Below are 16,325 nucleotides of genomic sequence, written 5' to 3'. Positions count from 1 at the left end.
GCTGTCGCCTGAACAACTGCAACCTTTCACCTTGACTGTATCCCCCTCCTCCAGGCACACCAGGAAAAAAAGCAGATCAGCAGCATGGCCCAGATTTTGAAAGTTGGTTATCTCCTTTCCTACCTCTACCTCTCTTTCACTTGAGAACTACCAGCCTTCAACTTTCCCCATTTCTCTTTTTGATGGCACTAAGGACAAGAGTTGAGTGGAAAGTGGACAAGCTCAAAGGGCAGTATCTTTATCTTTGGAAAACTGGCTTTACTGATGGTGGTTTTGATTATTTTTTTATTTGCTGTAAGCAGGAGGCATGATGCTTCTAGAGGAGGCTTGTGATGTGCTAACTAAGAATACAGCTTCCAGCAATGCAAAGGGCATGGTGAAGAAATACACACAAGTCCAACTACTCTTGCCCTCTAGAGAAAGAAGTTCCCACTGTGGTATTAGCACAGCACACCTACAGAGTACTGTTGAGCTGGTTTGCCCATATTCATACCTTCAGAGTAATTGTAATAGTGGAAGCATAAGATTTCCCCCAAAGAAACAACTCAACAAGGTTTAACATTCTGGTGACTGTCTAAATGGGGGTGGGCTTCCTGGGCTAGGTGAGTGGGTACCATCCCACGGTAATGGGAAATGCAGGCATTATCGCTAAGAGCCAAGTCTCCACTCATGGAAGAGGGCCAGGGGCTAGACACCACAACGTCAATGCTGAAAGCCAAATATGAGAGGGCTGGAGTACAGGTTAGAGAGAGATGGCAAGGCAAGAGGAGGGGAGGGAGTCCTGGGCGTCTACTCAGAACTCTGGCAGGACTGTGCGGCTTACCTTTATAACCCAGGAAGTGAGTGAGTGTTCACGCAGGAGGCTCCAGCTGGCTCAGAAGGCCCAGGGCAGGGTACAGATCACCTTCATACTCAGTACTTTCTGAACTACACTCAATTCCTGATGTTCTACCCTACCGTCCCCATATATTTGTCTGACTGTGGGTGCCACCTTGGGGTTTAGAGAATGGTGGTCCTCATATCAGTTAGGATTATAGGTCTTGTCCAGTTTTTTCCAATATTATGGGAATATTGGTTTAGCCACTTGAAATACTGCCTTAAATCAAGTTACTAATTTAAGAAAGTGTGCTCACCACTGTTCCAGCCAAGGGGTCGTAGAACCGCTCCAGGAGCTGGACCACCGTGCTCTTCCCACAGCCACTGCTGCCCACCAGGGCCAGCGTCTGGCCCTTCTTTACCTCGAAGCTCAGCCCCTGAAGCACGGGCACGTTTGGCCGCGTGGGATAGTTGAACACGACTTCATGAAGTGTCACATTTCCTTCAAACTTATCCTAAAAAATAGGTATTTTTATGTTGCTATTGTAATTGGTCTGATAATGACTTGAATAAAAAGTATAATTTCAAGGCCTTCCCTGGTGGCACAGTGCTTAAGAATCCGCCCGCCAATGCAGGGGACACGGGTTCGAGCCCCGGTTCAGGCAGATCCCACATGCCGCGGAGCTACTGCGCCTGTGCGCCACAGCTACTGAGCCCGTGAGCCGCAACTAATGAAGCCCATGCGCCTAGAATCCGTGTTCCGCAACACGAGAAGCCACCGCAATGAGAAGCCCACGCACCGCAACGCAGAGTAGCTCCCACTCGCCGCAACTAGAGAAAGCCCGCGTGCAGTAATGAGGACCCAATGCAGCCAAAAATAAATTTAAAAAAAAAGTATAATTTCAAGGAAGCTTTACCAAACACTATAGCAGAGAAACATACAATTCATATTCAGCACAGGTACTGGCACCAGTTAGTATTGGTAGCATGTTGTTATATAAAATGAAGATGGGAGCCGGGGGTACAGGTTGAAGACAGTCATATTACAGAGTTGTTAACTAAACTCAAAATTTCTGGTTCATTGAAGACAAATATTTACTTTTCCCAACTGATGATTTTGCGGCTGGAGCCAAGTCAATGGCCCAAGGCTCAGAGGCTTAGCGATTGAGAGCAGTTTCTACCTGCCGTCTCAGTGGACAGCCCTTGCCTGCAGCCCTGGTGGCCTCTTTATCTCCCTCACTTGGGCACAACTATTTTCTCAGAACAGGAAATACCTGGTGCAGTTCCAAAACGGTTGTGCTAAGTCCTCATCACTTTACCCAAGCTGCTTCGCCTGCATTAAAACGTGCAGCGGCTTGTGTTATGCAAGGAACACAAAGAACACTGACATCTAAGTTTGGGGATAGTAAAGGATTATTCCTCCTACTCTGAATAAAGTGGCCTTCTCACCATTCGTAACGCTGTGACGACAATTATGTGATGAAAGCCAAATTGCTAACGCAGTTACACACAGAGCTACAGGCACATACCTTCCACGCAGAAATGACTCACAATTTTCATGGAAATTATTCAATTCTAGTACATCTGGATTTGGGGGTTCTTAACTTTTGATGTGCTCATCCTTGCAACCCCCTGTGAAATTTGAAAATGCCAGGAAAGTTGGCCAAATATTATTAGCCTTGTAACTATCACAAAGCCAGTGAAGTGAATGTCAGTGTAATCACTACAAATTTATCCTGTGCTTGCAACTGCCAACTAAAAATCGCCACTTGCCATCTGCCTCTACAAGGACAAAGTTACAAACTGCGGCAGCCGCCAGCCTTCAACACCCCCTGAAAGGAGTCCAGGGTGGAGATCAGGAATGAGGCGCTCTGTGCTCTCGGAAAAACTGGCAGAAGAGGCCTTCAGATAGGTATTTTCAGGAGAAAATTTTATGAACCCAATTTCTTGCATCTTCTCGTACCTAGAAAAGCACTACAATCGTTAATGGGGGTATCTGCTCCTTGTGAGCAGTAGCAAAGCTCTGCCAAAATGCGTGCTTGACTGCACGTGCCCCCTTCACTAAAATCCTGTGGAACTCTGACGTTCCCCCTCCCTCTTAGGAGCAGTTTCTCCGAGCTCTCTGAGACGCTGTCTTCCGGGCTGCAGTCCTCATTTTGCCCCGAATAAAACTTAACTCACAACTCTCACGTTGTGCCTTTTCTTTTTTTCAGTCGACATGATCTAGCAGACAGCAAACGTTTAGGAAAAAATTAACCAAGTGCTGATCAGACAGCAGAGAACTCACAGGCCTCAGGCCTTCCTCACTGTGGCTGTCAATCAAAGGTTGTCTTTCAAACAGGCTGAATAAGTGAGCTGCAGACAGCTTGGCTTTAGCATAGTCTGGAGCAAAGGAACTCGCGTGTCCTAGAGCCACGGCGCCCAACACGATCGCTGAAAACACCCTAGATGGGAGCAGAAGAATTTTAAACATTAATTTATATAATTCAGCCCCGAGATGTCTCAAAGCCCAAAGACTTACTGCTGGCCAGTACTGATGTTTTCGCTCCCTTACTAATCCCCCTCCTCCCTCCCCCACACATCGCTAGAAAATTCCAGGACCAAAGGAGACCGGGAGGGGAGGTGGCACCCGCTGCCTGAGGGTCTCCTTTTTTTCTACTGCCTTCTGGCTTCCTTTAGGAGCTTCTCATTTCCTAGATTTCATGTAACTTAGTAAAGCTCTTCTCTCTCAGGAAGCGTCTGCTAACAGAATCTTGAGTTGTGATCTCAGGTAATTCTAGTAACAAGCCACATACCCCGTTTAGACTTGAGGGAACTGAAGCTCTGGGGGCTGAAGGGACTTGATCAGTACCAGACAAGGAGTGAGGTTTCCTCCTGACTCTACAGCCCTGATCTCCAGGGTGTGGTTTCTTCGGCAGCCCGGCACAAACAATAATCATTGTCACTGTGGTTAAAGAATTCTTACTGGGCAAAATAAGCCTTTACTACAAATAGCTTTTCTCTTACAAGTAAAAGAACTATTGCTATGACCCTGAAAAAACAATTAAGCTAATGATCTATTCTCCAATTAAAAGAATGGATATGGATTATAACTTCTAGGAGGAACTAAAGATTCTGAGATTTGCGCCTCCACAAAGCTATTTACTTCTGGCACCAGAGCTCCCTAGAGAGAGGGGAGGGTAGGAAAATCTCTAATAGAGAACTTTAAAAAACTTCCAAATCTAAGATTCTGGGGGGAAACTGTATTTTTTTTTTTTTTTTTTGGTCTCTTTGAGCTACACTCAAATAAGAGAGACCAAAGTTCCACAAGTATGAAAAAATTAAATCAAATAAATTCCGTGCACTGAGTATTTTCTGCTTTGCTTCTGTATCCCTGATACAGACCAGATAAATAATTCTGGATTGGGTGTCAGGGCATTTGGCTCCTTTTTTTGGTATGTAATTTAATACCTTATTTTATTAATTCTTTTTTTTAAATTGAAGTATAGTTGATTTACAATGTTGTATTAATTACTGCTGTGCAGCAAAGTGTAAATCTAAGGTATTAAAATGTATTTTAAGTACACGGGGGGTGGGGGGAATGGTGGGTAGAGTAAGGCTCTCCCTTAAATATTTGATGAGGTTAATTATCAAAAATCAAATTTTAGAAGAGTGATGAACAACTCACATGTAGCTAGCTGCCTAGCTTTCCTGTACAGCCTGTAATGCAGCTTTAGTATGAAAGATTTTAAAAGCTATCTTCCAATTATCCAGAATTTAACATTTTAATGATAAAAACAAAAGTTTTTAAAAGCAGGGCCAATTTTTTCATTGGTATTTTTCTAGACAGTGAATGTCTCCAGGTGGTAATTCTCAGCTGGCTATTTCCATCTGTCCCTTCAAAACCACTTTCTACTCTCCCATCTCTATCTTATACCATCCTCGATGCCTGACAGGCTGACCTTCAGGGTCTGCATCAAAAGGTTTTCTGGTCCCCTGGCTCCTGATGGGGTTTGGCAAGGAATAGCATAGCAGGAAAGGAGGCTGGAGGAGTGGACCAGGCCGTTTGTTGTGTTGGTCTCTTTCCCGTTGGAGAGGTGTGGTGTTGGGGTCCTTCCACCAAAGAGCACAGAAGGCCCCTGCGCTGGCTTCTGAAAATCTTTCCCTCCTCTTGCCCTTTAGGCTTAAATAAGGTCTTAGTGGTGCCTAGCTGGGCACTGCTGACCTTAATACTTCTCACACCTTTATAAACAGACCCTTTAGCAAACTGTCCTCCATTACCCCATCTGCAGGGCCATTTGTTCCCTGCTGGGATCCTGATTGATGCAAAGATATATATTCTTTTTTCATGGTTATTTTAATTTTGGATGAAAACAAAGGTACAGCTTTTAAACACTTTCACTCTGTCCGTCTTGACCCTGGGTTTTTTTTTTGTTTTAAGTTCTTTGCTACTTTTTAAAAATCATCCCATCAGAGCAGAAATACACCAAAGTGATCTTAAAAGAATGGCTTCCCTTTGGCAAGACTAGACTGCAATCTAATTGAATGTATTTAGCATATTTTGAAAGACCATTGGTTAGCCTTGGAAACCAAGAAAATAGGGAAGGCTAAGAGGCAAAAGTTGGCAGGGTCATCCCAGGGCTGGTTAGGGAACAGAGTGTTTACCAGACTTCAGTCAAGCGTTCCCATCCCACTGTCAAGGCCATCTTTGGTTGCCCGTAAATAGCAAGCTATTATAACCTCTGTTTTGGGTCCATGGTCGCCAGCAGTTTTCTAATTATGATTTATCTCTGCATTGAGAACATTTGCTGTCCTCCTGTCCTTCTATGTATTACTGAAATTCTGGTTTATGATCATTTTCATGAGCTTGGTTGATTTTAGTCCACGCAGATAATGAAACTGTCGTTGGAGTACCGAAAACATTCGATTTCTGGGGTAGATTCAACTCTCCAACTTCATCATAAAACAAGTTAGTTTTTCTGTCTATTCCAAACCTTTGCATAGACCTATTGAAACCTTATTATGGAATAATCTCAATAAATTAAAAGTTACTTACAGAATAACATCTCTGAAGTGCATATGTCCATTCACAATGAGATAGGCACCAAACCGGAAACAACCGGCATGGGAAAAGTACATAAATGCTTGTGAAATACTAAAAGTAATTCCATAGATGTGTGCTTTCCGCACAGAACTCCTGAAAAGCAAATCAGTATATCTGTAACCATTATCTTCAACCTCTCTTAGCACTGGCTTGTACAAAGAGCACAGGTGCTAAGTCTAGTCAACCTGTGTTTAAATTCTGCCCCCAGTTATAATTAATTTAAGTGACTTAACCTCTCTACGCATCAGCTTTCTGACTTGTAAGAGGGAGATAACCAGTATGAAACAAAATTGTTTTGAGATCTAAATAGACAATACAAATGTCTAGCACAGTACCTAGCTCACAGTGGTTGCTCAAATGATATTTGCTGTTATTATTACACAGGAATATCTGGGAACTCAAACATGATTGCTGTTATCAAAAATAAAGGATTTCACAGTTAGGACTAAAGTTTGAATTGTCTAAATTTAGTTGTCTAATATTATTATCTTGTCTTCTGTGATGAGTTATAGTCTCTCATATCAAAGTTCACATTTCAGATTCAGAAAAGTAGGGTCACCGAGGTTTATCTAGACACACATCAGAAGTTCTTCCCGGAGCTAGATCCCACCATCCCCAGCACAATTTGTTTTGAACCATTTCTAATTAGACCTCTTGCTGTCCTCTATTAGTTTAGCTACTTCTTTTTTTGCGGTACACGGGCCTCTCACTGCTGCGGCCTCTCCCGTTGCGGAGCACAGGCTCCGGACGCGCAGGCTCAGCGGCCATGGCTCACGGGCCGAGACGCTCCGCAGCATGTGGGATCTTCCCGGACCAGGGCACGAACCTGTGTCCCCTGCATCGGCAGGCGGACTCTCAACCACTGCGCCACCAGGGAAGCCCTATAGCTACTTTATTTTACTTTATTATTCTAAATCCTCCAGAAGAACATTTATTTATTTTCAGATTAGAAGGTAGGCACTTGGCAAGAGGAAAAATTTAAAGTATTACTGATCTGGATAGTTTAACTCCTGTGCTGTGAGCATGGTGTTACAATACTTAATGTTACTGAACAATTTACACTGCTACTGACAGATATATGTCAGACATCAAATGACCAGAAAAATGTAATAGCTGCATGAAGTATACATAACTAGGAAGGTGGATACACTGAGAAATTCAGTTATCCCTGTTCAAATATGGAAGTGTTCAAAACCATTGTTCTAGTCTACAAAGTTGTGATTCAAATTGTGTTCAATTTTGTTAGTGTTAAAACATATTCATTTATAAGGATAGGCCCTGGTTGAAAACAAGCGGTAAACAGGTGCTGGAGGTTTGTCGAATTGCTCAAGTATAAACCAATGAAATAGGCTCTGTGTCTGTTTTCAGATTAGGACAGATCTGGTCCTCACCCAGAGAACAAAGGAGACACTTTAACCCAACAACAAATCTCATCTTTGGTTCAGTCTACACCATGCAAAGAAAATAAAGGTTTGAGCAATTCCCTAAAAGAATGTTCATCCTGAATTGCCAGATGGGTTATGTCACCTGCAGTGGTGAACAAATACTTGAGCAGCCCTCTGTACCTTTTAGCTCTTAGAGACCCGATCTTACTGTTTTTTATAAGAGATGTAAAAACCCAATCCTGTGGTCCAGTTGCATCAAAAAGTTACTTATTTTCACTGAGATAATTATTGAAAAAAATGTCATCCTTACAATCATATCATTGTTTGCAGCAGGAACAAAAATTGGAATCAATAATTCAGCCTAGGAAAACACCAGGTTCTTAATAACAATCATATGCTCATTACCTGTAAGCTCCATACAATTTTTCAACATACATTGATTCAAATTTTCTTTCCTGGGTCAAGGACACAACTGTCCTAATATTTTCTATTGCCTCTGTTGCAGTCTGTAATGTAGAACAGATTATGATTAGAAGTGGGGCTTTTACTTCTGAAATAATAAAAATAAATATATGAGCCTTACTTAGGGTTCTGCCAAAAGAAGCCCGAAGGTTATGTTGACAGGTTTTCAATTCCTTTAAAATTTGGAAAGCGAAGGCATAATGTGTTCTTCAAGACAACCTCCACGAAAAAACTGGCTATCTTATTTATTTATTTATTTATTTATTTATTTATTTATTTATTTGTGGCTGCGTTCGGTCTTCGCTGCTGCGCGCAGGCTTTTCTCTAGTTGCGGCAAGTGGGGACTACTCTTCTTTGCGGTGCGCGGGCTTTTCAATGCAGTGGCTTCTCTTGTTGAGGAGCACGGGCTCTAGGTGCACAGGCTTCAGTAGTTGTGGCTTGCGGGCTCTAGAGCACAGGCTCAGTAGTTGTGGCACATGGCCTTAGTTGCTCCGCGGCATGTGGTTTCTTCCCAGACCAGGGCTCGAACCCATGTCCCCTGAATTGGCAGGTGGATGCTTAACCACTGTGCCACCAGGGAAGCCCAAAACTGGCAATCTTAAAAGCACCTCTGGTTGTGCTAAATATGGTGGCAAGTCCACCATATTTAGCTGGGAGACAGACCAGCTTAGGGCAAGAATGGTGGCCCAGGCGCCAGAAGCCTGATTCGATTCCTAGCCCTGCCACCAGGCAGTTACTTGACTGGCTTTAGTCAAACCCCTTTGTGGCTTTGCTTTCTTCATAGGGTAGTAGCTTAGAAGAGAGAATCAGGCTGATTTCTATGGGCCTACTGAAGGTGCCGATCATTTCTTCCCTAAAGCACACCGCTTCTTAGAAAAAAATGTTTACCCACATTTGAGAATATCCGAGTTGTAAGCATCAGGACCCTGCCTTAAATTCCTGATGAAACCGGGGACAGACACCTGACACATTTAGGCCTCTCGGATTCAGTTTCCTGGACTTGGAGGCAACTGTGTGTCCTGGGAGGGGCCTTCAGATTCAGAGGTTAAGGTCACCAGGGTATGTGTAGGAAGCTGGTCTGAATATTCAGCGACTGAGGAACAGACAAACGTATAGACAGACTCTGAGACAGTGAGCTTGTGGCTCTAAGAGAGGAGCTGCTGGGGACACTGCAGTTGCCACAAACCATCTGTATTCCCCACACTTCCATGTGTCCTTACATCAAACCCCTTTTACCCAAACCAGCCAGCGCAGTTTTCTGACAGCCAAATCCCCCCTGACTAATGTTAATTGTCTGTGATGTGGCTATTTAGTCCAAATCACAGTTTGGCAGTTGATTCATCTAAACCATTGGCACAAGGAGCATAAGACAAAAACCCAAAATGAAATCTTATCAGCTTGGAGACTTTTATCTCAGTTCTCAGCTTTTGTAATCAGATGAAAGCAAGAGATTTAATACCTTAAGCTAAATAGACTTATATCTTTATTGTATATATTTTTAAATATTTAGTTATTAATTTTTGGCTGCGCCAGGTTTTACTTGTGGCGCACGGGATCTTTGTTGGGGCATGCGGGATCTTTAGTTGCAGCATGCAGACCCTTAGTTGCAGCATGCATGTGGGATCTAGTTCCCTGATCAGGGATCGAACCTGGGCCCCCTGCATTATAGGGGGGTGGAGTCTTACTCACTGGACCACCAGGGAAGTCCCTATCTTTATTTTTTATTATTATTTTTACAATTTATTTTACTTTATTTATTTTGGGCTGCGTTAGGTCTTCGTTGCTGTGCGCAGGTTTTCTCTAGTTGCAGCTAGCGGTGGCTACTCTTTGTTGTGGTGTGCTGGCCTCTCACTGTGGTGGCTTCTCTTCTTGCAGAGCACGGGCTCTAGGCGCGTGGGCTTCAGTAGTTGTGGCTCGCGGGCTCACTATTTGTGGCTCGCGGCTCTAGAGCGCAGGCTCAGTAGTTGTGGCACATGGCCTTAGTTGCTCTGTGGCATGTGGGATCTTCCGGGACCAGGGCTCGAACCCATGTCCCCTGCATTGGCAGGTGGATTCTTAACCACTGTGCCACCAGGAAAGCCCCCTATCTTTATTATAAATGAAACATCTAACAGTAATTATAGCCAGACTAGAGAGTACTTATTGGCTTTTACTCTGTGCCAGGTATTACCTCATTTGACAACACTGTGAGGTTCATGTTCTTATTCCTGTTTGCACAGGTGAGGACCCGAGGCACAGAGAAGTGAAGTGACTTGCCTAAGACTCTAGAGTTAATAAGTAGGCAGGATAGGATCCCTATAAGGCTATCTATCTGATGCCAAGTCCATGTTCTTAACCCATTATGCTCTTCTGCTTCCCCTGCTTTGTAATTTACACACGGAGAAACTAGCTGTTAGGACTTTACACTCAACTCTTGATTTTTTGATCACGGGTTAAGTGCTTTGAGGGTTAATTCTGGCTCAGCAGGCCCCTAATCTCAGTCATCAAGCAGGGCCTGAGTCAAGAGGGTGAATCTGCAGCCTCCCTCCCCTCCTCCCAGCCCAGGAATCACACCCTCATTACTAAGCCTTTTCCAGAAAATGAAAATGGGAAGTTATCCCAAATCCCCATGTTCTTGAATCGTGATTAATCTGCATCCAGGTCAATGAGAACTTTTTTTTTTTTTGAGAAAACAGTGGTGTTGTGGGGGGAGGGTGGTATCCAAGACCTTTCTAACCCTCATTTTGGGTTAATCAGGAGTTTACTGAGTAAACAAAATGGAACTGTGATTGAATTACTGATAATTAACATTTAAAATTTCCAGTCTCTCACTAAAAAAAACCCAAACCCTTATCAGGTTAAAGTAGTTACTAAAAATATTTCAGACTGATCAGTCTGAGTTATTCATTCTCTGATCCCTGGAACGACAATGAATTAGCTGAAAGGAACCCGGGACATCATCTGGTACAATTTCTCACGTTACAGAAGTGGAAAGTGAACACCAGAGAAGTGGGGGGTCTTCTCCAGTGTGATATACTGAGCGGCCGCAAGGCCAGGACGGATGGTCTAAGGTGGTGTTTTGTTTGCCAAGCTGCTCCATTCTAACTGCCCTACTCCTGCCAAAACTCTGGCAACTTTCAGCGTCATTAGCCATTTTTAATAGAAGTAAGATTCTATTATCTTAACTAGACTCAAGATGTTTTCTTTCATGTGACCAGTCTAAGAAAAATTGATCTTCATTCTACCTGCTGACAGTTTCCCTTCTGAAATGTGAAAAGCGGTAGGGTTCTGGAGGAGAAAGGAAACGAACACTACAGGGTGATTTTTCAGTAGTTAGTTGTGACAAACAGAAATCAAGGAAATGATGCCCTAAAGCAGGGGTCCCCAACCTCCGGGCCGCAGACCGGTACCGGTCCATGGCCTGTTAGGAACCGGGCCGCACAGCAGGAGACGAGTGGCAGGAAAGCGGAGCGAAGCTTCATCTGCCTCTCCCCATCGCTCACATCACCGCCTGAACTACCAGCCCCCCAATCCCTCTCCGTGGAAAAAGTGTCTTCCACGAAACCAGTCCCTGGTGCCAAAAAGGTTGGGGACCACTGCCCTAAAGTACCCACACCCAGCAGCCAAGAGGATCTTCAGGGACTCTGGGTACCCCAGAGCTTAGGTGTGGGAATCATGCTAACTGCTTTCTAATCCATGAGCGAGACATACTATCTGTCCCACCTTGCGTAACCATAATTGTATTAAGGCCTATGCAGTATTGTCTGTGAAAGGGCTTTGCAAGTGTTGTGCTATAGAAACTATCACAATTTATATACACTGTCTGCTTCACCTCCTAATGTTTCAATATAGTATAATATTTACATAAATAAGGGTAAAAAATAATTCCCGGCTGTTATCTACATTTAAACATTTAAATACATGTACATGTAAATAAAATGTTTATATGGAGATTTAGACACATTTAAAACCATATGAAGAGGTAATATAGTAAAGAACTTTGAAATTAGACCAGGACTTGAATCCCAGCCATGCCTTTAACTTGTTTCATTCTCAGGTTCCACATTTGTAAAATTGGTGTAACGTTAGTATTTGCCTCATAGGATTATTGTGAGGATGAGTTGGTACATATAAATACTTAGAACAATAATTGGCACAACGTTAAGTGTGTGCCCAATTGCCATTATAATTAGAACCAGAAATCAGAGCATTACTGTCCTCTGGTGGCTGCCTAGCTTAATTAACTATAGAAATCACAGCCAAGAAAAACAGAACTATCTTTTAAGTACTGGCAAATGTCCTACTTTGAACAATACACTTATAATTCTCTGCCTTAAGGACTCTTCATCTGTAAAACAGGGGTAACTTTTGTCCTAATAATGGCATCGATATACAAAGTAAAAGGTAAAATGAACTTTGAAAATTCAGAAATTTTCTGAATATAACACCTTCTATAGGATAAAAGCTTTACATTAATTATCCCATTTTCAAGTTCTAGGCATTGACACAGTAAAATATTTCATACACAGCGTTGACCATGATTAGTTGTAGGAAGCACTAACATCATTAAAACATGCGTGTTGTAATAAATCAATCAAATAAAACCCATGTCTAAAAACCATACTTATACCAACTGAAGCCGTATTTGACCCACCTTTCCAGCAGTTTCCAGTTCTTTTTTATCTCTTTTGGCATTTCCAGCCAGCAATTTCATTTCAACAATTCCTGATACAGCAATAATTGGAACAACCGATAACATCAAAAGGGTTAATTGCCAACCGTAGACAAATGCTATGATAATACCAGTTCCAAGGTTAGCTGTGTTCTGTGCAATTAAAGCCAACCTGGTCCCAGTGGCCTGGAAGAGCAAAAGAAGAGAGGCAGCTGTATTTTAAGTTGCACATCCATGAGCTGCAGCCTTCAGCTTCACGGTCAGAACCACGAGAGAGGGATCTGTGCCTGTACTAACATTTGCTCCCTTTTGTTACAATAAATCCAAGACACCTGTGGGTAACTACCGCAGAAGCAAGTCGTCAGCTGCTCTGCTTTGGGGAGAGGCTGTGGGGTGCACACTTTGTCATGAAGGCAATATTCAAAGAGGAAACACACCCCGGGCACTCTGGTCATTTTAAGGCCTGTTCGCTTCAAATGTGTAAGAGGGAGATTCACGAGCCCCAAGAGACCATCTGTTACCCAGGATACAGACCCTAAGAGACCATCCCCCCCACCCCCACCCCCGTAAAGCATGCATAAAGATGAAGTCCTGTTTGCACCAGTGAGAAAACGAGGGATCTCACAGGGACACTGCAGGGGACTCGCTGCTCTCCTGCGCTGTGGAGAAGCAGTGAGTTCCCAGGTAACAGACCTCAGCTCCAGAGCTGGGGAGGGAATCCAGGAAGACGGCCGCACTCCCTGGAGCCGGTTATTGGTTAGGGTTGGGCATGTAACCCAAATTAGTCTTAATTAGATGTAAGGGAAGGGTGTTTGTTTGGCAGTCGAGGCCTAAGTGTGCGCTCTCTTTCGCTGGATGGGAAACAAGGAAGCTTGTAGCTATGGATGCTCCTGGCAGCCGCCTTGTGGCCACGAGGGAACAAGCCTCAGGGTGAAGCCAACCCTGAGGACTGAAAGCCACTCAGAGCCAACAGACAGAAGGCGCCTGAGTCCTTCGGGCCACTTGTGAGCCCTGAAGTCCAACCTTCCTCTTCATTGTTTAGGCCAGTTGGACTTTTCTGTTATTGGCAGCTGAAGGCAGCTTAAAGGTCGCAGCTGTGCCATATGTTTATTCCAAAGCATGTTAAAGAAAAACAGTAGCAGAGTGCAGTCTACATACCCCTTGGACTTGGGAGGCATCCATCGCAAGTCTCGTAGAAAGTGCACCAGTACTGTTTTTAGGATCATCAAACCAGCTCATGTCCTATGGCACAAAATACACCTTTAAATTCATTCCAAATTAAAACAAGCAGAGAAAATCAGATGAAACATCCCAAACATTCAATGCTGAGGAAATATCCACACTTCACTTGGGTGTTGGAGTTGAGGGGAGACCTCCCATGCAGCGGGGAGCTCTAGTCCCTGCCTCGAGCATACACCTCAGAGCCCCACCAGGGTGCAAGCTCCATCCCCACCTGCATCGGGCTCTGCTGTGCTGGGAAAGCACACTGACCGGGGGCAGGGCTTATCCGGATTGCAGCTGTGCTCGCTGCCAGCTTCCCCAGAGCCCGAGCCCGTGGGTGGGTCCATCACCCAGTCCTCACAAATTGTACTGCAGATACTTCCGTAGTATCCTAATGGGGTGGTGACTCTCACAAAGGAGTTGTGCTGGACGCGGTGGAGTTGTGCTGGACGCGGTGGAGTTGTGCTGGACACGGCTGTTTCTTGCAAATTCTAGGCATGAGATCATCAGCCCTGGTTTCTCACCACGTTTTTGTTTTGTTTTGTTTGAAGCAAGGATTAAAAGAGTCTATCTTAGATATGATTTTAAGTATAAGCCACTCATCCACAGCATCTTTAAGCTTCATATAAAGTAATTTTTCCTCCATAGCAACAGTTTAAAAGACACTGAAAGAGGTCTGCAAATTCAGACTTGCACAAAATATGATACCTGCTCTGTGCCCTTTTGTGAACAGGAATGTGATCGATTCCTATCAATTGGTTGGACAATATTCTGGCCCTCTCTTAAGCCTTCTCTATAAAAATAGAGAATTCATGTTTGCACATTTTCCCACATGTCCTACACTGGGCTGTGACCTTCCCAAGAGGGCAGATAAGGCATTTTATAGGCCCAGCTACTAGCACACTGTCTGGTACCTAGTGGGTAATGACTGAGTGAATTAACAAGTGAATTAATGTGAAAGCAGAGCTCTAACAAACTCAATTACCAACATTTGGTAAAACCTATAGTTAGTATGGTCAATCGTGGGACAGGAACACTGCCAACCAACCTTTCCTTTGTGGAAAGGCATCCTGGAGTCTCAAATGACTCACCAGGGCCTGCGTAGAATCCAGAAAACAGATACAGGTCCTTGAAATGATAGTATCCACATGGATAGAGATAGTTGCAAAATAAGCCCCAAAAGTGACCTAAATTAAGCATACTCCTACGAAAACCCTGAGAGGTCTTTGGATACTGAAGGACCAGGACAATTAGCAGGGCCCTGACCAGTCCTTGCATGAACACCTGGGACACACAACATGCAGGGCCGCACACCAGCCAGAACAGGAAGAGGCTCGAAAGGAAAGAACGGCTCCCGAGCACACACCTACCTGTCTCAGCATTGCTTTAAAAGCCATGGACCGAAGCCTTGTGGTGAGGATCTCGCCAGCCTTCCCAAATGTGAAGCCCTGGGCGAGAAGAAAGGCTTTTGTCCCTTTTGATGATCACAAGTGTTCTGACACAAGTGGGTATATTCGCACGTATTTCTATAATATTTATTTATGAATCAACTATTCAAATAACAAAGTCTATGACCAGATACTAATTCAAAGTCCTAACTTAAAGTTCATGTACTGCTAGATGTAAGCTATTATATATAGAATGGATAAACAGCTGTACCTGACCTACCGTACAGCACAGAGAACTATATTCAGTATCCTATGATAAACCATAATGGAAAGGAATATTAAAAAAGGAATGTGTATATATGTATAACCGAATCACTTTGCTGTACAGCAGAAATGAACACATTGTAAATCAACTGTACTTCCATAAATTTTTTTTTTAATTCATATACTTCTAAATCATTGGTATACGATAGAATCCTAAGACCCAAACCCTTAGAAGTATCCGGTTCTGGCTTCGGAAGCATTCTAAATACACTTCCTTTTCAAAACTCTCAAGGACAACATCTCAGTGAGAAGAATACTGTACTGAATTACAACGTTCAGTGTGTTCCTAATGCTTTAAGCAAATCAGTCTCCAACAGGAGTAGCAAAATTCTATGCAGGGATGCGTTTTGGCTCGTGTAGTGTAGAGGGAGGGAGGATGTCTGGAGCATCAAGCTCCAGATGCGTTTGCTGCTTCCCCGTCACATCTCCACGTGCTCTCAGATTAGCGAACAATTAGGCTACTCCTCCCCCAGCATCCTTGCCAGACACTTTCCCTCTTTCTAATTATATCCTGTTCAAACTGGAGACCAGCCCAGATGTCCAGAGCTGGGTTTGCTTCCCAGGCACTGGCATGGGTGTGAGCCTCCAGCCACGCTGAGTGTTGGGGTGGGCACGTGGGGTGCTCTCTGGGGAGGATGCATCCGAGGTCTTCACTAAACCAAGAAGATCGGTGGTCAATGCTCAGGGTGAGTCTGCCCCAGGGGTCCAGGCCTAGACTGCCCTGGTCTCCTCCCGCCTTTGCTGGCAGATTGCTCAAGGCCCGTGAGGGCTCCATAGTTCCGTCCATCGGCCCACTGTTGGTGCAGCATATGTATGCTCTACTCCCTAACACACCAGGGTTTGCGGCTGCATTGGACATTGAGTTGCTACGAGCAAGGCTCTGATTTCTAAATAAAAAGCTAGGCTTACTTTTACCACTGGCTCAACAGTAATCAAAGAGAAGCACACTGGGCATGACTAGGAAATATTCTGTGGCCTTCATGGATTGTACTAGA

At 44.0% G+C, this 16,325-nt stretch overlaps 1 protein-coding gene across 1 annotated transcript in view; it reads right to left on the bottom strand.

Moving 5' to 3' along the window:
* Window positions 1-16,325, bottom strand: part of ABCB4 (ATP binding cassette subfamily B member 4) — a 75,061-nt gene that overhangs the window by 11,079 nt on the left and 47,657 nt on the right. Inside the window, exons 18-24 of the mRNA XM_007447469.1 lie at window positions 14,989-15,066; window positions 13,556-13,639; window positions 12,380-12,583; window positions 7,690-7,790; window positions 5,852-5,992; window positions 3,104-3,260; window positions 1,134-1,331 (exon numbers count right to left, since the gene is read on the bottom strand). Of these exons, the coding sequence (XP_007447531.1) occupies window positions 1,134-1,331; window positions 3,104-3,260; window positions 5,852-5,992; window positions 7,690-7,790; window positions 12,380-12,583; window positions 13,556-13,639; window positions 14,989-15,066 (963 nt within the window). The remainder of the gene's footprint in view (window positions 1-1,133; window positions 1,332-3,103; window positions 3,261-5,851; window positions 5,993-7,689; window positions 7,791-12,379; window positions 12,584-13,555; window positions 13,640-14,988; window positions 15,067-16,325) is intronic.

Source organism: Lipotes vexillifer, unplaced genomic scaffold (assembly GCF_000442215.2).
Source record: "Lipotes vexillifer unplaced genomic scaffold, Lipotes_vexillifer_v1.1 scaffold474, whole genome shotgun sequence".
Lineage (NCBI taxonomy): Eukaryota > Metazoa > Chordata > Mammalia > Artiodactyla > Lipotidae > Lipotes > Lipotes vexillifer.
This window is presented reverse-complemented; position numbering and strand designations above follow the sequence as displayed.